Source organism: Tamandua tetradactyla, chromosome X (genome assembly GCF_023851605.1).
Source record: "Tamandua tetradactyla isolate mTamTet1 chromosome X, mTamTet1.pri, whole genome shotgun sequence".
NCBI classification, from domain to species: Eukaryota; Metazoa; Chordata; class Mammalia; order Pilosa; family Myrmecophagidae; genus Tamandua; species Tamandua tetradactyla.
In genome coordinates this window covers 6,217,880-6,237,357 of record NC_135353.1, presented here as the reverse complement: position 1 = coordinate 6,237,357, position 19,478 = coordinate 6,217,880, and the positions used below count along the sequence as shown (strand labels likewise).

Here is a 19,478-nt window from a genome sequence, read left to right as displayed (position 1 = left end):
CCGCCGTCAGGCCAAAGAGCGGGGCTTGCCTCGTCCGCGGGCTGCCGGGGCTGGGCTCCGGGGGATGAGCCCCGAAGCCCCCTTGTTCACCCTCCCTCCCCGTGGAAGGAGGCCGCGGAGGGAAAGAGGAGGGGGTCTCACCGCACCTGCCTCTGGAGCCCGACTGAGCTCCCTGCCTCGGCGCTCATGTCCCCCGGCCGGGACCCCGTGTGCGCTTCTTCGCGGGTGTAAAAGGCTCCTGTAGACCCGGCCCCCGCTCTCCGCAGTATAACTGCATCTTGGATCCTTGGAAGGGCAGCATTGGAGTTAAGGGCCGAAAGAGCAGTAGGACCCAGTTTCACACCAGTGCTTGCAGGCCAGAGGGCGTCGTCTAAAAGTCGGCTGAGCACTCGGGGTTTTAAAGCTAGGGCTGAAAGGGGGCCTCGAGTCAGGATTCCTGGAGTCAGAAGAGGAGCGAGGAGGGCATTTGGAAGCAGGGGCTGCCTCCGGTTCAGCCGCAGTTTCCTGTATGCTGCAGCCCTGTGCCGGGCTGCTGCGTGGCTGAGGGAGTTTGGGGGACCAGAAGGGCTCGGAGGGAGGGGCCAGGGGTAGGCGGGTACTGGGGTTAGCTGATGAGGGGCTAGGTGTCCCTGGACCCCTTGGCCCCAGGCAGGGTTGGGGGTTACATGAGCCTGGATCCTGACACAGGTGCAAGTTTGGGTGTAGGTGCCCCTGGCCTGCTGTGGGAAGGGGCGGGAGGCTGGCGCATTGGCCGCTGGACACTTGGCACCTTAGAGGGGGGCCTTGGTACTGGGGTTGCAGGGGAAAGGGGGTCGAGGCAAGGCAAGGTTCATAGTCTAAAGGCCGGAATCCCCTGCCCCCAGAGCTGCGGGGCCACTCGGGCTACCCACAGATGTACAGGGTGTGACTTTGACCTCCAAGCACCCCATTGCCTGCCAGCCTACCTCCCTGAAGCACAGGCCCAGGGCCTAACTGCCTGGCCCCTCCTCCACCATCTACACCCCAAGGCTCTCCCTCCCACCAAACGGAAGACAGCTGTCTAGTCTGGCTTGTCACCCACCAGCTGCATCCTGCCTTCCCAATTTACTGGAGAAAGGCCGCTGCCCGGTGGCCTCGAGTTGGTGGAGAGGGATGGCTGGAAAGCCCAGCGCCCTGGATGAGGGAGCACCTAATACTGGCCCCCAGGAGCGCTCAGGCCTTGCTGTGAGGGGGTGGGAGGAAGGCTGCGGTCCCCCCCTCCTAGGTTCAGGACAGGGCAGGTGCCAACTGCGTGATGGAGGGGGAGGCAGTAAGGAGGCAGAAGAGCCACTTCCGGCCGCAGGAAGTGGTAACCACCTATGGAGAAACGAGGCTTGTTCCTCCCTTCGGGGTTGAGCTGAGAAGGGGAACCTTAGGCCGACCCTGTCCCCTCCCCCACCGAAGGGGCCCAGAGGGATCAACGGGACAAGCTTCGGGCCTCTGGGCTCCCCCTTCCTTCCCACCCACCCTGAGAACCCTCAGGCCCAGCTCCCCAGGTCCCTGGAACCCCTCTCTCAGGTGCACTGAGGAACGGAGGGGGCCTGAGGGCCCAAGCCGGCCCAGGGGTGGGCCCCTCGGAGCCCCCGGGGAGGCCCCCTCGGACGGGCAGTGCAAGACCAGGGCGCCCGGCGGGGACGGGGGCGGGGGTAACCGCGAGGCGAGACGGGGCGGGGCCTGAAGGCCGGGGGCGGGGCCAGGAGGCCGGGGGCGGGGCCGGCGCGGGGTGCTGGCTACCGGCGCCTCACCAGGTCCCAGCGCCGGCGGACTCACGGCCGCGTGGGGAGCAGCGGGCTCGACGGCGCGGCGGTCCGGGAGCCATGGCCACGCACGGGAAGCTGCGGAGGGAGCGGGGGCAGCAGGCCGAGTATGAGGCGCAAGTGAAAGGTGAGACGGCCCCGCGGAGGCCCCGCAAAGTCGTGGGGTGGCGATCGAGGAGGCCCGGAGGCCCCTGTTGCTGGCCCTGGGCGGCGCGGGGCTCGGGAAAGGCCCCCGTAGTTCTGGCTGCAGCGGCCGCTGCAGCGAACAGGGACGGACAGGGAACTCGAGGTCCCTGGCGGCCACTCCAGGCCCCCTTGGCCTCAGCCACTGGCTGTCCCTTTCCTTCCTCCCCTTGGTCTCTCTCCCGTCCTCTGCTCTCTCTGCACCTAACAGACGGGGCAGGGCAGCCCCTGGTGGCCCCAGGGAAGGCGGAAGCGGGGGGCACCAAGGTTCCCCCCACAGAGTGGGACTGATGGAAGCTGCCAGCTGGAGGGAGATCCACCACCTTGACCTTGCTGGCTGTTGGGGGGCGGGGGGTGGCGAAGGAGCAAGGGGTGAGTAGGTTTGGGTTAGGGTACTGCTTGCCTGGGCACCTTTTCCCTCCTTCGGTCACTGGGCTGGCTCAGAGGTGAGGGCCACTGTGTCTGCTCTCAGGGTCAGCACCCCCTGGGGTGAATCTTGGCTGGGTTTCCAGATTCAGCCGGGCCTTGCAGGACTACACAGCCTTCTGAGATGTGCCCTCTTTGGGTTCCGATAAACACCCCTGTACAAATCGCATGCAAATCAGCTTTGAGTTTCCTAGGCTCTAGCTTCTGCTGGTCTTAGGGTGTGGTAACGCTTGTCAAAGGAAAGAAGGTAGCAACTCAGGGCCAGCGCTTTGGGGACATAAAGTTCCATGATGCCTTTAGGGAAGGCCCAGTGACCCTGGGAGGTGTTGCCTCAATCGCTCTGTTTTACCAGTTTTGCAAACCCAAGCTCAGAGAGGTATGGTGACTTGCCCGTGGTTGCACAGCTTTCTTTCCTTCAAGCCCAGAGCCCTTTCCACCGCCCCACAGTTCCCAGGAGGTAGAATGAAATGCGAGGCAGGTTGCAATGCCGTGCAAGTGATTTACACTCACCCGTGCCTGGGTCGTCTGGGAGAGCCGGCCCAGGTGACCGCGCGGGCCCAGCCAGCTCTACCAGCCTCACCTCCGTCATTTTTCGGCTTGAGTAGGATCCCAGAGTTGCAGGACTTTGGAAACTCTTCATTTAGCAAATATGGGTCAGTTAGTTTACTCTGGGACACTGGGCTTTGGAACAAAATAGACTTTAATATATTCCATCCGTGCTCCATCTGGGTCTCCAACATTTTTAGCCACTGTTCTCCATCCCACCTTCCCACCCCCCAAATTAAATAAACCTGCTTGCCATGCTGGAGAAATAAGGTCCCTGTCTCGATTCCCTGCTTCTGAAAGGTCAGCATAGCCGCGGCCGGGGAGGCCATCTTCTCCTGGGCGGCACTTGTCAACAGAAGTGAGACTGTGCGCCGAGCTCACAGGAAGTGTCAGCGGGGCCCGGGGCCCGGCTCGGAGATTCAAGCACAACTTGGGCTCCATCTCTGTACTTGATATATGTTTGGCAGACATCTGTCCTTTCTCCGGCCCTCGGCCTGCAATGGTGACAAGAGAGAGCCAGTCCCTGCCCTCGGAGGGCTCACAGGCCTAGCGGAGAGAGATGCCCCATCACCCAAATTCATTTTGGTTATAAGGGCCACTTCCAAGACACAGTGTGGGGACCAGGTGGGGCGGGGAGAGGAGGTGGGCAGGGAAGGACTGAGCTGAGATCTGGAAAGCCCTACAGTGGCCCAGCCTAGAGCCGGGGCTCCCCACGGGCAGCCCCTGGACGGCCGGGCAGCATGATCGCTTCCTTTCCCAGCCGGCTGGAACCCCTCAGTCTCGGGCGTGCGTGTCTGGATGCCGAATGAGGCACGGCTCCGGTCACTTTCAGGGGAGGGGAGGGGAGGGCAGGTCCTGTGAGTGGGGTGGCTTGGTCCCACTGTGCAGGTTGGATTTTGTCGAGGGGAGCTGGAACATTCTCAGGCTGTTCTTGGAATGAATGAAATGGACTTTTGTCCCCCCTCCCAAAAGACGTTACCCTGATTCAATTAAGACTTTTGATATCAAGCACCCTAAAGCCCACGGCCCTGGTAAGTCCACTGCTGGGGTATGGCCACCGGCATGGAAGGAGAACTCTCTCCAGCTCTGTGGCTTGGCATCCTTGCCTCTGCCCCGCACTGGGTTGGTTTCACTCTCAGGAAGGGCTTCCCCCATGGCCCTGGGCTTCCATTTACCCAGACCAACCCCTTGGTAGGAAGACAGAGCTACTTTCCCAGTCGTCCCAGTAAAAGGGTTAGGACCACAGCTGTGGGGGGTGGGGGCAGGGAGGGGGCCATGCACGCAGTCAGGTCTGGGGCGCCTGGAGTCGGGGTGGAGGGGGTCAACCCCATCCAAACCCTAGGGAGGGGAGGGTCTCCGAAGGGCACCCCAAAAGGGGGAGCCATGGATCCCTGCCCCTCGGCTAGACAGAAATCAACATGGTACAGGACTGTGCCCACTGGAATTCCTTCAGCAGCTCCCCGAGTCCTGCTGTTTCTCACCTTGCCAGCTTCCCGGCCTGAGCCACCCCTGCCCTTTGCCTGGACTAGTGCAGTAGCCGTTGGTGGATCACCCGACCTCAGCCCAGCCCGTGCTCCACCTGGCAGCCCCAGGGAGCCCCTGGAAGCGAAGCCAGCTCTCATGGTCCCTTCTTCCACCCCCTGCTGCTACCTGATTTCTCTCTTCTGACTGTTCACCTGCCTCCCTGCTTCCCATCCCAGCTCCCTGGGATGGATCAGTAAATTAACGTCCTTCCCCGGGTTTGTGGTGGAGATTATCAGATGGGAGGCCAGCTTGCTCAAAGGCCCCATGGGGTCTTCTGTCCTCAGTATCCCCAGCACCGACCTGGACGCGCGGTGCAGAGGTGACCCAAGGCAAACATTTTTTTTCCCTGTGTATTGCTTAAGCTTGTCATAGGGCAGTTCTCTGCCTCCCGGCTCTAGGTTTGTGTGGGGAAAGTAGGGTTGCCAAATCCAACAAGCGATAAGGTGTCAAAACGCCAGTGGGAGCGGGGCCCTGGGGCGTGGCTCTGTGGGTGGGAGGTGAGGAGTGGGAACTGGGTCCAGGAGTCACAGGGAGCCCCCCCTCAGGCCCTCAGCTTACCAGCTCTCCACGCCACCGGCCTTTTCCCCTGGGCCAAGTGGCGGTTGTAGTTCCCCGGGCACCAAGCCTTGAGTTCCCCGTGGGCCTGGCCCGCAAGCCACCCGTGTGTCTGTATTTGCGGCGGGCAGTGCCCTGGCCATGTGCCTGGGGGCCTGAGGGGAAGGAAGTGGCAGGGGAAGCACTTTGAGGGGGCTTTCCAGGAGCCAGGGACTGACGGGAAGGCAAAGCAAAAGGTACCCGGCTGGCAAGGGGGACAGTCAGGCCTGGGCAAGCCTGCGTCCCCGTCGGAGGGAACAACTGTGACATTCCAAACATCCCGCCCCCTCTTGCCTCGTGGTGGTCCCTCTCCCTCGTGCGCCCTTCCCCGCCCTCGTGAACCGGTTGAGCCTGCCCCTTTCCCTGGTGGCCCGAGCCCCTTTCCTCGGTGTCCTCCTCGGTTCCGAGCCCAAAGCCAGGCCCAAGGGAGCTGTTGAGGCAGGCAGGAGTGGGCATCGATGTATCTCGGCCTTGGGCATCGCGTCTCCCCGCGCGCGCCACCCCGGGACTGAGCCGTGATCCCCACCCCGCACCCCGCAGAGATGCGCTGGCAGCTGAGCGAGCAGTTGCGTTGCCTGGAGCTGCAGGGCGACGTCCGGCGGGAGCTGCTGCAGGAGCTGGCAGAGTTCATGCGGCGCCGCGCCGAGGTGGAGCTCGAGTACTCGCGGGGCCTGGAAAAGCTGGCCGAGCGCTTCTCGGGCCCCCGCCGCCTTGGTGGCAGCAGCCGGGAGCACCAAAGCTTCCGGTAACACCCTGGCGGGCCCCAGGGCGGAGAGCCCTACCCCCACCCCTACTCTCCCCCACCCTGCTCCCCCGGTCTGAGTGGACCCCTGCACCCCCAGAAAGGAGCCGTCCCTCCTGTCGCCCTTGCACTGCTGGGCTGTGTTGCTGCAGCAGACGCGGCAGCAGAGCCGAGAGAGCGCTGTCCTCAGCGAGGTGCTGGCTGGGCCCCTGGTGCAGCGCCTGAGCCACATTGCTGAGGACGTGGGGCGCATAGTCAGGAAGGTGAGGCGTAGGGGGCGAGCGAGGCTGGTGGCCACGGCTGGCAAGCAGGGCGGATGCACGGCAGGATGGGCTGCGGTCACCCTCCCCACCCCTGACCCCTGCCCCCCCTGCCCCTACCCAAGAGCAAGGACCTGGAGCAGCAGCTGCAGGAGGAGCTGTTGGAGGTGGTGTCGGAGCTGCAGACGGTGAGGATGGGGTGCTGAGCCAGGCCCAAGGAGAATCGGTGCCCAGGTGCAGGAGGGGCTGGGGCCTGGGGCAATCTGGGCATCACACGGCCTGCCCTGGGCTGAGAGAGGAGGGGCTGGCCATGGCCCTGGCCTTCAGCAGGGGGCCCCTCGCCCCCCGGCCTCCCCGCAGGCCAGGAAGACCTACCAGGTGTACCACACGGAGAGCGTGAACGCCGAGGCCAAGCTCCGGGAAGCCGAGCGGCAGGAGGAGAAGCGGAGCGGCCGGAGCCCCGCAGCCACTGCCGCTGCCAGCACCCCCGAGGCGGGGCCCCTGCGCAAAAGCTCCATCAAGAAGGGAGGGCGACTGGTGGAGAAGGTGGGCCTGTCTCCCAAAGCGCCGGGCCCTGGCCTGGGGCGCCCCACCTTCCCACCCGGAGGTGCTAGTGACAGGCTGCTGCCCTCCAGCTCGCTGGGCCTGGAGAGACCTGGGAGAAGGAAACAAGCTGTCCCGGGGCCCAGGATGGGGTCAGGCACATCCCTTGTGGCCCCACGCAGGCCCCTGGAGCTCTACTCATAGGCCAGGCCACTGCGGCATGGAGGGATTCAGTGACTCCCTGCAAAGTGCCATAGCAGGCCAGCGCCACCGAGCCCAGGTCCTGCCAGCTCCTGGGCCAGGGGCCTTCCCAGCCAGGTGTCCCAGCCTCCAGCAGCACCACAGGGGCTTTAGGGCTCAGGAGAGACTCCAGGAGGGGCAGTTGGGTAGCATGCAAGCAGCAGGCGCTTTCGAGGTGGCCCCCAAAGAAAGAATTGGGCAGGTGAGCGTGGCGGAAATGCCCAGATCGGGCACCAGTCTGGGAAGGGGGCTGGGGTCACTGGCAGGAGCAGAGGCAGGAGTTGGATGTCAGCCAGGGTTCTCAGAGGGAAGGGCAGAGTTGGGGGGTGTTTCCCCCCTGCAGCCAACCTTCCAACCAGGGGGGCCAAAGGGCCGTGTTGTTTAGCCCTTAGTGCTCTATCCCCTCTCCTCGAGTTGCCCTCTGCCCCTCTTGCAGCTGCTGGCCCTGCCTGGGATGGCCCTTCCGCCCCCATCCATCAGGAAACGGATGGGCTCGTGTGCTCCCCCTGGGAAGTTTCCCTGTTGGGAGCATGTGGAGTTCCACCCCCACCCCCACCCCCAACCCAGGTTCCCGCAGCTCCTGGCTCACACCTCCAGGCTATGTGTGACTTTTCCTTATCAGATAGCTGGGGAGGTCTGTGTCTGCCTCCCTGTTGGAATGTTCTAGGCATTCCTGCACCTACAGTGAGGAATGATGAGGGCCTACCAAGGCAGCAGGCCAGCACGGCGAGGTCAGGATGGACAGTGGGGAGGGCGGGAGCGGGGATGGGCTCGAGGCTGCAGGTGTGGAGCCGCGGGCATTAGGCTGGCTCCAGGAATGGAGGGGCCTGTGGGACATCCGGGCGGAGCCGTCCACGGGCGGGGCTGGGAGATGGGGGGAGGCGAGTGTGTACGTACGCACACGCGGAGTGGGGGCGGGTGCATGCAGGGCCCGAGGTGGGGGAAGGGGAAGGGGAAGTGGGTGACCCCTGGCGCGGCTGTGTTGTCTTGGGCAGCGCCAGGCCAAGTTCTTGGAGCACAAGCTCAAGTGCACGAAGGCGCGGAATGAATATCTGCTCAGCCTGGCCAGCGTGAACGCCGCTGTGCGCAACTACTATTTGCGGGATGTTTTGGACCTCATGGATGTGAGCACTGGGTGTGGCAGGGGTGGGGTGGGTGAGGCGCCCGGGGTCCAGGGCCCACCTGAGGCGCCTCTTCCTCTCCACCCGCGCCCCGCAGTGCTGCGACACCGGGTTCCACCTGGTCCTGGGGCAGGTGCTGCGGAGCTACGCGGCGGCAGAGAGCCGTGCCCAGGCCTCCCAGATGCAGGGCCTGGGCAGCCTGGAGGAGGCCCTTGACGCCCTGGACCCTCCAGGGGACAAGGCCAAGGTGCTGGAGCTGCATGCAGCGGCCTTCTGTCCCCCACTGCGTTTCGACTACCAGCCTCATGACGGGGACGAGGTGAGAGCAGACACCCCTGCTTCCCCTCCCCCCCGCCCCCCGATGCCCCAGGAAGGCAAAGATGGCAAAATCTCAGCGGGGTTGGCGCCACTGGCGGGGGGACATGAGGCTGCTCGTGTGCTGTTCTTTCTGCCCTCGTGGACCTCTGCAGATTTTCATAATAAAAACTCAGAGGCGGAGCTTGGGGGGGGATAAACCCTGGAACCAGAGACATATAATTAGGCACCTTTGAACTTGTACCCCGACCTGTTTTTGCCACTAATGGTTTATTGCATACAGACTGGCATGACGTGGTGGTGCGCCTTTAGGGCTGGCTCTGAGATGTTATTTATTCCCTTTGCGTTTTGTTCAAAGTAATTGTTTCAAAACACACATAGTTTAAAAAGTCCAGCATTCTCCAAGGCTCACGATGACATGGAGCAAGCGGTTCTCTGTGTCATGTCCCCTGCGCCCAGTCCCCATTCCCCAGAAACAAACACTTTCAACTCTTTTAGCTTCTGCTTCTAGAAGTATTTCCCTCCATGTGTTCCAATAACACTGGAAAGCGGCTATTTCTTTTTTTCATTCTGGAAGTGCTCTACTGGCTTTTTCCCATGGAAGATGAGAATTCAGCCCTGTCACGATTTTCCACATCCACCACCTCTCCCACTTACAATTCAGTTACCCCAGAATTCGGGGCTAAACTAACATTTAACACCTACTCCAATAGTTTCCTGACCTCGTGTGTCTGAAAATGTTCATATTCTCTCTTTGCATTTGCTGGATAGTTTTCCTGGGTATAGAATTCAAGGTAGAAAATCATTTTCCCTTAGACATGCTAAGGGCAGCGCTCCACTGCCCTCAAGCTTAGTATGGTTGGTGAGAAGCCTGATGCCGTTCTGATTTCTGAACCTTTGTGGGTGACCTGTAATGTTTTTCTCTCTGGAGGTTTTTATGATAGTCTCTTTTCTCCCTTGTGAAAGTTTTGATGATATGTCTCTAGCATCCTTTTTTCCTTCACAGTGCTGAGCAACCAGCTCTGTCGGTCTGGAAAGTTATGTCCTTGGGTCTGGGGGAGATTTTCTTGTATTATTTCTTTGATAACTTCCTCTCCTGGATTTTCTTTTTTCTGTCTTACAGGAATTCTTGTTATTTGGATTTTGGACCTCATGGGTCAATTCTCTCATTTTCTTATCTTTTCTAGTTCCCATCTGCATACCTTTTTATCCTGTTGTCTTAGAGATTTCTTCAACTGTGGCTTCCAACCCTTTCTCGATTTTTTGAATTTTTTACTTGGAAGATTTTATTTCGAAAAGTTCTGTTTTGTTCTTTGAATTCCTGTTTTAAAATGACCTTTTGTTCTTGTTTCATGGATGCAGTATCATCTGCAATGTTAATTTCTTGTTTTCTTGACATATTCCTCTGCTCCCTACAGTTTTTTAAAGCTTGCTTTGGTCTCTAGCTTTCATTTTAGAGCTTTCCTCAAATGTCTGGTGATTCTTGGCTGTCGAATCATATTAGGGAGAGGATTAGATATCTGATGTGTGGGAGCAGAGCTTGTCAGCCATAGGTTTCTGTGCAGGGGGATTGGGCAAAGACTCAGCACTGTTATTAGAGGGACCCCCAAATACTGGTATCCATAGGTCTCTCCTATAAGGCTGGCCTATTTCCCCAGGGGGAATTCTTCCAAACCTCTGCCAGGGCCCTGGATGCCAGTGTTTTGGGGGCAGAGTGGGATTAAGTTTCTCTTTCATCCACCTGTTTTCAGTTTAATGCCCTCCAACCAAAGATGGCCAGGGACACATTTGTCGTTAAACAATTTGAGTGTATTGCTCCTTGCACTGAGGGAGGCACACACACCAAAGGGAGCTGCGGGGCATCTCAGTAAGAGTGTGTTAGAAAGGACTTACAGGGTTTGGGTTTGTGCTGGGTGGTTTGGGGGAGAGTTCAAGGAAGTGGGACTTTGCTCTGGCTTGGATGCTGTCAGGAAGCATGGGTCATTCTATGATTGGTTGTGTTCAGATATCTTATCTAGAAGGCGGGAGAAATGAAGCAAGACTAAAGCTGTAATTGGTAAAGAAGCAGAGTTCGCTTATATTAGCCAGGACAGTGGGACAGTTGGTCATTTTTGTGGCTTGGGCTCAGTTCTTGTTTTTGGCTGGGTGCAGGTGTCTTCACCCGTCATGGTCAGAGTGTGCCCTTGTCTGATGTCAGTGCTCTGTGAAGTTGTTTGTGTTGGCTAGGAGGACACCCCAATCCCCTCAGCCCAAGGCAACCACAGCTCTCCTTTCTATCTCTATGGAGATGCCTCTTCTGGACCCCTCATCTAAGAGGTCGCACAATAATCACCCCCTTGCATCTGGTTTCCTTCACTTAAAATAGTGTTTCAAAGTTCATTCAGGTTGTAGCCTGTATCAGAACTTCGTTCCTTTTTATGACTAAATGAGATTCTGTTGGGTGTCGGTATCGCATTTTGCGTCTCCATCTGTCCGTTGAGGGACCCTTGGGCTGATTCTGCCTTTTGGCCATTGTGAATGTTGCTGCTGTGACCGTGTTGCACAATGTTTTCTGTAGACAGATGTTTCTGGGTCTCTTGGGTATAGGCCCCCAGCATTCTTCAGGCCAGTTCTACGAAAGTGTCCAGGGAAGGTGCTTCCATACATCACCCACCAGGGGAGCAGGAATGCCCTGGAGATCTGGGTGCTGGCTGCCTGTGGCCCGTCCCTCCCCCCGTGTTAGAGCTCCCCACCCGGCCCGCCTCCTCCAGGATGCTGCCCCTCCACAGGTGGCTGAGATCCAGGTTGAGATGGAGCTGAGGGATGAGATTCTGCCCAGAGCCCAGAATATTCGGAGCCGCCTGGACCGACAGATGATCGAGACAGAGGAGGTGTGGGTGGTGGGGCCCTGCGATGCGGGACAGGGGCCTGGAGACAGGGGGCTCCTCCAGCAGCCCCATGCTGCCTCTATTGGGATACCTCCCGGGGGGGCGGGGGCCTCCGCCTCCCCACTTGGACTCCCTTGCCCCCCACCTCTGCCCCCATGTGCGTCCCACCGTCGTGCCGTCCCCTCCCCAGGTGAACAAGACGCTAAAGGCCACCCTGCAGGCCCTGCTGGAGCTGGTGGCGTCGGACGACGGCGATGTGCTTGACGCCTTCCAGGCCAGCCCCTCCACTGAGTCCCTCAAGTCCACCAGCTCGGACCCGGGTACCCGGCAGGCCGGCCGGAGGCGGGGCCAGCACCAGGAGACTGAGACCTTCTACATCACGGTGGGAGGCAGGGGTGGAGGCACAGGGGGCCTGGGGCTGGCTGGAGGGAGGGTCCGGAGCCAGGACTTACACTTTGGGCCCCTTTCCTGGGGCTTCCCAGAAGCTGCAGGAGTATCTGAGTGGAAGGAGCATCCTGGCCAAGCTGGAGGCCAAGCATGAGAGGCTGCAGGAGGCCATACAACGAGGTGGGCCAGCTCCCAGCCCTCAGGGCTCCGTCCCGGAGACCTTCCCCAGCCCCGGGCCAGGGGGCCCCTGCCCTCCTCTCTCCCTACCCAGCGCATGCTCCTGTGCCCCCAGAGAGGATGATTGGCATGGAGGACAGGGCCCGGCGAGGTTGGAGGTTCTGGGCCCCCATCTTGCCTATGGCTCTTCCACCCTCTCCCGCCTTCTCTCTGGGGTGCATCCATTCTCCTGGCCCCCGAGGCAGACCACTGTTTTTCCTTCCCAGGAGAGAAGGAGAACCATGACGTGTCCCGGTGAGTTCTTGGGACCTTCTCTGGGTTGCTCTGAGTTGCTGAAGCATTTCCCATGCCACTCTCTCCTGAGCAGCTGGGCAGCTCCCCACTTGCCCCGGTGGATTCTAGAACAACTTGGGAGGTCCAGGGCCCTGTCTGGTTGGGCCGTGGGGTGGGGCTTCCTATTCCTGCTCCCCCTGCACCCACCCCCGCCACACACACACCAAGAGATGCCGGCTCCCTTAGGACATGCTCTCATTCATTGCAGGGCCCAGTACACGCAGAGAAGATTCCAGAGGAGCCGCCAGCCCCGCCCCAGCTCGCAGTATAATCAGAAACTCTTCGGGGGAGACATGGAGAAGTTTATCCAGGTACTCAGCAGGCCCCACGCTCCAGCCAAGTCCAGGCCCGCCCCAGCTGTTCTGCTTCCTCTCTAGCCCTGGGCCAAATTCCATGACCAAGGTGGCTGCTGGACCCCGTGTACTCCACTCCCGAGCCCTGGCCACCTGCCCCTTCGTGTGTGGGCCTTTGCCGACATGGCATGGGGTGGGGGGTGGGGAGTCCCCGACAGTGAAATGAGGGGAGACGGAAAGATTGGGGAAATAAAAAAAAAACAAAAGAAAACCGTCATTAGCCGCGATGCGATTATGTGTGGAGAACATTCCAGAGGCCCGACAGATTATTTAAGTGAACACGTTCGAGTTTTGTTCGAGGAACGAAATCTAAAAAACTGTGGGCTGGGCCACTGGGCCGACAGTTCTCAGGCAGGGTTGGGGGCAAATCGGAGCCATTGGCCGGGCTGGCGGGCCGGGTGTAGCCCACGGGGGCAGCGGAGCGGGGTTGGGGGCCCGCCGAGTTGATGCCCTCGGTCCCCGCAGAGCTCGGGCGAGCCTGTGCCCCTGGTGGTGGAGAGTTGCGTCCGCTTCATCAACCTCCATGGTAAGCGGGGCCCCTCCTGGCACCCAGCGCCTAGCACCCAGCACCCAGTGCCGGATGGGGACCCAAGCCCAGAGGGAGTGGGTCGCGTGTCCCCGGTCCCCCAGCTCCTCACCCCCTCCTCCTCCCTGCAGGCCTCCAGCACGAAGGCATCTTCCGGGTGTCGGGGGCCCAGCTCCGGGTCTCAGAGATGCGCGATGCCTTTGAGAGAGGTGGGGACGGGCGGGGCGGGAGGGGCGCGGGCTGGGCTCCGGGCGGGCTCTGAGCCTCTGGCTCTGCCACCTGCCCCGCCCCCCGTGCCGTCCCCAGGGGAGGACCCGCTGGTGGTAGGCTGCGGCGCCCACGACCTGGACTCTGTGGCGGGCGTGCTGAAGCTCTACTTTCGGAGCCTGGAGCCGCCCCTCTGCCCCCAGGGCCTGCTGGCCGAGCTGCTGGCTGCTGCAGGTGAGGGGCGGGGCCCGGAGCCGGGGCGGGGGCGGGGGCCCGACGGGGGACAGCAGCCCCCTTACACGGTTCTCTCCTGGGGGTGGCGGCCGGCCCAGAGCTGGAGGCCGGGCCGGAGCGGGCCGAGCTCGTGAGCCGCCTTCTGGCGCGGCTGCCCGGCCCGGTGCTGGTGGTCCTGCGCTACCTTTTCACCTTCCTCAACCAGTAAGTGCCGCCCGTGGTGGGGGGGTGGGCAGCCGAGGGGGCACCCCGGGGCTCTGTGGGCAAGGACGGCCCCAGCACCCCTCCTGTGCCCCCAGCCTGGCCCAGTACAGCGACGAGAATATGATGGACCCCTACAACCTGGCCGTGTGCTTCGGGCCCACGCTGCTGCCGGTGCCCGCCGGCCAGGACCCGGTGGCCCTGCAGGGCCGCGTCAACCAGCTGGTGCAGATGCTCATCGTACAGCCCGTGCGCCTCTTCCCGGCCCTGGCGCAGCTGCCCGGGCCTGTGTACGAGAAGTGCATGGCCCCGCCTGCTGCCGACTGCCTGGGGTGCGGCCCCCTGCGCTGGCTGGGGTGGGGGTGGGGAGGGGGATGCCCCTAGCGGAGTGGGACCACCCTCATCTGCCTCCCCCACCCCGGACCTCAGGGACACCCAGCTGGAGAGCGTGGCTGGGGAGAACGAGCCGGAGCTGGAAGCCGGGGCGCTGGTGCAGGATGATGGTGAGGGGACGGGATGGAGGGCCCCGGCGCCCAACTCGGGTGCCCGTGCGGCCGCCTGTTGCCCCCACTGCCCAGCCCCCCCCAACCGAGCTCCATCTGCCCCCGCAGACCTGGAGGGGGTGGTGGAGGCCGTGGCCTGCTTCTCCTACACGGGCCGCACGGCCCAGGAGCTGACGTTCCAGCGCGGGGACCTGCTGCGCCTGCACGCCCGTGCCTCGGAGGACTGGTGGCGTGGGGAGCACGCGGGCACGCGGGGCCTCATACCGCACAAGTACATCAGCCTGCCCACCGGGTAAGTGCGCGCCACCCGCCCTCCCCGCCTCCCGCGCTGGGCAGCCCGAGGGCTCCTCGAAGGGCCCCTCTCACGCGGCTACAGGGGAAGCTTGAGGTGGGGTTGCAACCAGCCCCCAACTCCCACCCCCACCCCTGGCGGCTGCTCCCCCCAGCCCTGAGTGGCAGATTCTGCAGGTCTGGGGCGGGCCCGAGAATGTGCATTTCTGACCACTCCTTGCCTGTTCTGACCGTGAGACGTGCCCCCCCCCCACCACTTTGTCACCCCAGAGCAGAGAAGCACCTGGTGGGTCAGGGGCCACAGGCTGCAGGGGAGCTGCTAAACAGCCCAGAAGTCCTTCCGGCGGAGTCCGTCAGTCGGTGAGCATAGGAGGGCCCCTAGGAGGGCCCTGGTCTGGAGATGCTGTGGCCAGAGGCTCACCCCACCCCTGAAAGCCTGTACCAGGCTGGGAGGGTCTGGGGACAGGCCCTGGCCTGTGGAGACGGGGCCTGGGGACAGGGCTGTAAAGCTCGTGGAATCTAAGGGAGAGCAGAATGGACCCAGCCTGGGGTCAACACTGGGGCCAGTCGAGCCTAACCTGGCAGAAGCGGGCATCCCCCCAACCCCCTGCCCCCGGCAGCCTGTCCAGAGAGGGGGCCAGGCCTCTTTCCCTTGGCCCTGCCCTCAGGGTAGGAGAAGCGGCTGTTAGGGTACATGAGGAACTTCCCTGGAGAACCCCTGGCCAGGCTTACATTCTGTGCCCTGCAGGCCAGAGCCCTGCACCCCGCTCGAGACAACAGGAACTTCTGGGCACAGATGGCACTGCCTGATCCCAGCCTCCCCGGAGAAACACGTGGAGGTGGATAAGGTGAGTCTGCAGTGGCAACAGCGGCCAGGTGATGGGGCCAAGTGAACCGAGCTTCTCCCTCCCCAGGCTTTCCGTTGCTTCTCTCCCACATCTGAGCCCGGGAAGGGGCAGGCCAGCAGGGATGGAAGGCTAGGGGCAAAAAGAGGCGCAGGAACAGGGACCAAGGGGACAGAAGACCCTCAGCCTGGGTGTGACGTGGGCTGCCAAACATTCGTGCTTTGTGTGTCAGTTCTTGAGCAGGGTGCTGGCTGGTGGGGCTGGAGGGGTGTGCCTGGGCAGGCTGTGAGGCTGGCATCGATGGTGCCAGGCTAGGTGACAGGCGGTGACACGGCAGGCGCTTACTGGGACAGCGAAGATGAAAGGGACAGATGGGCGAGAGGATGGAAGGGGCGCAGGCACTCGCAGGAGAAACGATTGGCGCTTGACAGCCCTGGGGGCTCACTGCACGGGGGTCTGAGTGGGGCGCATGGGGAGCGGTGGGGGAATGGGGTGAGGGGCAGGGCGGGCCTTGGCTTGGTGGCCTCTGAGCCCTGGGGGTGGAGGTGGGTGTGAGAAAAAAAGAGAGGCCCTGGGGTTCTGTCCTGAGACTCCCCCCGCAGGGCTGGTTGTTGTCCTGAATGTGGAAGGAGGAAAACCAGGCCTGGGAATGGGCAGGTGGGGGGTGTTGGGGGGGGTGAGATGGGGAGGAGGTGGGGGAGCCGCTCTGCCGTCACCACCAGCCCTCCCTCCTTCTCCCCCTCCACCAGGCTGTGGCACAGACCATGGACTCCGTGTTTAAGGAACTGTTGGGGAAGACGGCTGCCCGCCAGGGCCTGGGCCCAGTATCCCCCAGCTCCCCTAGCCCCGGGCCCCGCAGCCCCCAGCCTGTGGCCTCCAGCCGCCCCGGCAGGAACAAAGTCTTCTTCCGAGGCCCGGGGAGCCCAGCCTCCCCGTCAACGACCCGTCCCCTGGGCCCGGACCTCAAGCCACACTGAAGCCCAAAAGTGCCACGCTGCCAGGGGCCATCAGGGAGACTGGCCGCCCCGCTTCTCCCTGGCCCCGCTCTTGACCTTCCGCTGAGAGGAGGAGGCGGATCCATGGATGCAGTTCCCAGAGCCTGCGTCCCAGCCTCGGGGGGGCGCATGTCGCGTGGGGGGGTGGCAGCCACTCATAAAGGTCTCTGCATTCACCCCTGGCCAACAGCTCTGTGTCTTGGTTGGTCCTTGGGGTGGGGTGGGGTGCAGGGGTGCTGGGCAGGTGGGGACAGGGCCAGCCGCCTGACACTCCATGGCTGGGCAAAGGCCTCCCGCTCCCCTCTACACCGGGTCCTGACTCTCCAGAGTTGCCCCCACGGCCACCGTCACCCTCATGCGAGGAGACCCTTCTCACCCCGTGAGAAAATGAGCTGGACGTTTTATTGGGGGGAGTGAGAGTGGGGGAGAGAAGGAAATTAGAGAGGCTTCGAAAGGAAGGTCCCTGGCCCCACGCCCTTCCTTCCTCCTTGCCCCCCACACCCGCCCCCCCACACACACCCAGGGACCTCCGTCTTACCGGGTGGGCGTGGTGCCACCCTGCAGCCCCCCACCCCATGCCCCTCAGATCCTGGAGTCCGAAAGGCCATGGCACGGCTTGCCCATGGCCACACAGCGGGGCGGAGCCCCCTCCTGGCTCCCAGTGGCTTCCAGGGCCGGCGCTGGGCACTGGGATTTGCTGGAGCTCTGGAAGGAAAGGCTCCTCAGGACGAAGGGTCCTTGGCCAGGGAGGAGCTGGCGGTGGCACAGGACTCCTCTTGGGGCCCCGGGCTAGGCGGGGCGGGCCTCTGGGTGCAGCAGACCAGGCTGCGGAGCTCAGAGGAGACGCTGCTGCTGAAGGAGGCGTAGATCCAGGGGTTGGTGCAGCTGTTGAGGCTGGCCAGAAGCATGAGCAGCACGAAGGGGGGCCCTGTGGAGGTGGGGCAGGGTTGGGCTGGGGGGGGTCCAGGCCGCGCTGCCCATCCACATGCGCGCACGCGTGCCAGTTGGGAGTCCACTCCCCATCCCCCCCAGGGGCCCAGGCCGCAGGCGCACCCACCTTCCCGGGGCGCATCGGGGTCCCAGGCTGCCCACAGCTGCACCAGGAAGAAGGGTGCCCAGCACAGCACGTAGATGGTCACAATCACCAGTGTCATCCTCACCGTCTTGGCCATGGCTGACGATAGCCGGGCGCCGTCGCAGGGGCCGCCTGTCCGGGACCCTCTGCGGCGCCCCCTGGCCCTCCGCGGCGGCCCCGGCACCAGGCTGGCATGGATCTCTCGGAAGATGAGCAGCTGGCAGGCAGCGATGCCAAGGGTGGGGGCCACGAACACCATCAGGGCGACCCAGGTGACATAGGCGCGGAGGCCCCAGGGCTCCACGAAGCGGGCCCAGCAGTCCAGGACCCCGCTGCCGTCCCCCACGTCGCGCTGGGCGAAGACGAAGAGCTGGGGCAGGCTGAAGAGGAGGGAGAAGGCCCAGGCCAGCAGCACGGGCCGGTTCCAGTGGGCGCCGCCACCGTGGCGGTAGACCAGCATGGGGCGGCAGATGGCCCGGTGACGGTCCAGGGTCATGGCCAGGATCATGTAGGAGGACGCATACATGCCCACCATCTGCAGGTACTTGACGACCCGGCACAGGGCGTCCGGCCCCTGGAAGCGGTCAGTGGCGTCCCAGGCCAGCTGGGGCAGCACTTGGAACAGGGCCACGGCCAGGTCCGCCAGACACAGGTGGCCGATGAAGACATGCATGGGTGCCCAGTGGCCCCGCCGGCCCCGCCGTGCCAGGGCCCCCAGCACCAGCGTGTTGCTCAGGACCACCGCCACGAAGATTGTCGCAAGCAGGGCCACCTCGGCTTGGGCCAGCAGCGGGTCCCGGGGGTCCGGCAGCTCCCCCCCGCTGCTGTTGCCAGGTGGGCTAGACTGAGAGAGGGGCCCAGGCACGGCTGGGCAGGGGTCGGGGGAGGGCCGGGTTAAGGAACATGCTCAGCAGGGCGGCCCCCCTCCCACCGGGAGGCTTTGGCTGAGCCCAAGAGCCGCCTGCTGCCCTCCCACCCGCCACCCCCACTCCGCCCACCCCAGGGGAGCTGTGTGAGGGGCACCCTGGCAGGCCCCTCGTCCTTCATTCCCGCCTACCCCCGAGGGGGCCTGGGTGAAGACCCTTTGGGAAGGGAGGCTTCTCTCCTTCATCCCACCCACTCACCAGCGGGTTCTTTTGAGTGGGGGCCCGGAGGCCACCCTGCGGGGGCGGGGGGAGGCCTTACCGGACGGGGTGGGTGCCATGCACAGGGCTGAGCAGGGCAGCGTCCAAGGTGATCTGGGGGCGCTGGGTGCTCCAAGCACCTAGAGGACACAGGCCCTTAGAGGACCGGGGAGACAGGGTGCCTGCCAGCAGGGTCTGTGTGGGGGCGGGAGGCGGAGTGTGGGTGAGCCAGGGCTGGGAGGTTGGCCCCTGGGGAAAGACAGAGTAAGGGAGGGCCCACCCCTCCCCAAGGCCAAAGAGTCGCCCATAGAGGGCTCAGGGCTGGGCTAAAGGGGTCCGGCTTGCCACATCCTACGACCCCCCTCTCACCTGTCCACGCACCTACAGCCCCCTTGCGGCCCCTTACCTGGCCGGGCTACCGGGCTCCTGGGCAGCTGGGCGGTGGCGCACAGCGGCCCGGGCGCTCGAATCTGTGCTCCATCGTCCGCCCCGCCCCAGGCCAGCCTCTGGGAGTGACCTGCCCAGAAGGGGACTTCCTTCCCCTCCCCCACGCCGCCTCCCCTGGCTTCCAGCCTGTGCCACCGGGAAGTAGGCTCTTGGCCTCCCCTGCTTCACCCCCAGCCAATGCCCCTGACCCTCCCCGATCTGCCCCCCTGGGGGCCTCCCTGCACCCCACTGCCCACATCAGCCCCTCCACGCCCCACCATCCTCCCTCCCTCCGCCTCCACCCACATAGGACCCACCTTACTTGAGCCTCTACCCCCGCAGCTCCTGGAAATCCCCTGAGGCCAGTGCCTTCATTTTAGAAGTGGGGAAACTGAGGCCAAAGACGGGTGCAACTGGCCCAGAGAGCACACAGCTGTTTGGGGCCGAAGCCGGGCTCCTGCTTTTCCCATTTGGGGCCCAGGCGAGGCAGGGTGAGAGCACAGGGTGTCGGTACAGGCCCCCGCAGGCCCCTCCCCCTCCTCAATTAGGGCCTGGCTGGAGAGGAAGGACAGGAAGGGAGCGGGGTGGGGCGGGGGCCGAACCGGGCCTCCACGTACCCCTGTGAGATCCGGCTTCCTCCCAGAGGCCCTGAGGGAGCCAGGTCC

At 63.3% G+C, this 19,478-nt stretch overlaps 2 protein-coding genes across 2 annotated transcripts; one reads left to right on the top strand and one right to left on the bottom strand.

The window, feature by feature from the left end:
* The first annotated feature begins 1,778 nt into the window (after nucleotides 1-1,778).
* On the top strand, nucleotides 1,779-16,367 carry ARHGAP4 (Rho GTPase activating protein 4). The gene is made up of 22 exons (XM_077144965.1): nucleotides 1,779-1,902; nucleotides 5,589-5,793; nucleotides 5,891-6,053; nucleotides 6,176-6,238; nucleotides 6,411-6,596; nucleotides 7,829-7,957; nucleotides 8,052-8,273; nucleotides 11,038-11,139; nucleotides 11,327-11,518; nucleotides 11,619-11,703; nucleotides 11,967-11,994; nucleotides 12,242-12,344; nucleotides 12,852-12,912; nucleotides 13,044-13,121; nucleotides 13,219-13,353; nucleotides 13,452-13,557; nucleotides 13,653-13,886; nucleotides 13,984-14,057; nucleotides 14,166-14,349; nucleotides 14,619-14,708; nucleotides 15,097-15,196; nucleotides 15,943-16,367. The coding sequence occupies exons 1-22, from the start codon at nucleotides 1,836-1,838 to the stop codon at nucleotides 16,168-16,170; spliced, it is 2,835 nt and encodes a 944-aa protein (XP_077001080.1). The 5' UTR covers nucleotides 1,779-1,835; the 3' UTR covers nucleotides 16,171-16,367.
* Nucleotides 16,368-16,845: 478 nt separating this feature from the next.
* Nucleotides 16,846-18,870, bottom strand: AVPR2 (arginine vasopressin receptor 2). The gene is made up of 4 exons (XM_077145857.1): nucleotides 18,794-18,870; nucleotides 18,449-18,527; nucleotides 17,246-18,130; nucleotides 16,846-17,116 (listed from the first exon to the last, which is right to left on the bottom strand). Exons 2-4 carry the CDS (start codon nucleotides 18,465-18,467, stop codon nucleotides 16,911-16,913), a joined length of 1,110 nt encoding a protein of 369 aa, XP_077001972.1. The 5' UTR covers nucleotides 18,468-18,527; nucleotides 18,794-18,870; the 3' UTR covers nucleotides 16,846-16,910.
* Nucleotides 18,871-19,478: the final 608 nt, after the last annotated feature.

Excerpts from the sequence above, each read along its gene's own strand:
- ARHGAP4 (XM_077144965.1), top strand. The coding sequence starts at position 1,836 with ATGGCCACGCACGGGAAGCTGCGGAGGGAGCGGGGGCAGCAGGCCGAG. Across the intron at positions 11,519-11,618 it reads CTGAGACCTTCTACATCACG|AAGCTGCAGGAGTATCTGAG; the intron begins GTGGGAGGCAGG and ends GGGGCTTCCCAG. Across the intron at positions 15,197-15,942 it reads AACACGTGGAGGTGGATAAG|GCTGTGGCACAGACCATGGA; the intron begins GTGAGTCTGCAG and ends CCCCTCCACCAG.
- AVPR2 (XM_077145857.1), bottom strand. Across the intron at positions 17,117-17,245 it reads CCCCGATGCGCCCCGGGAAG|GGCCCCCCTTCGTGCTGCTC; the intron begins GTGGGTGCGCCT and ends CCACCTCCACAG.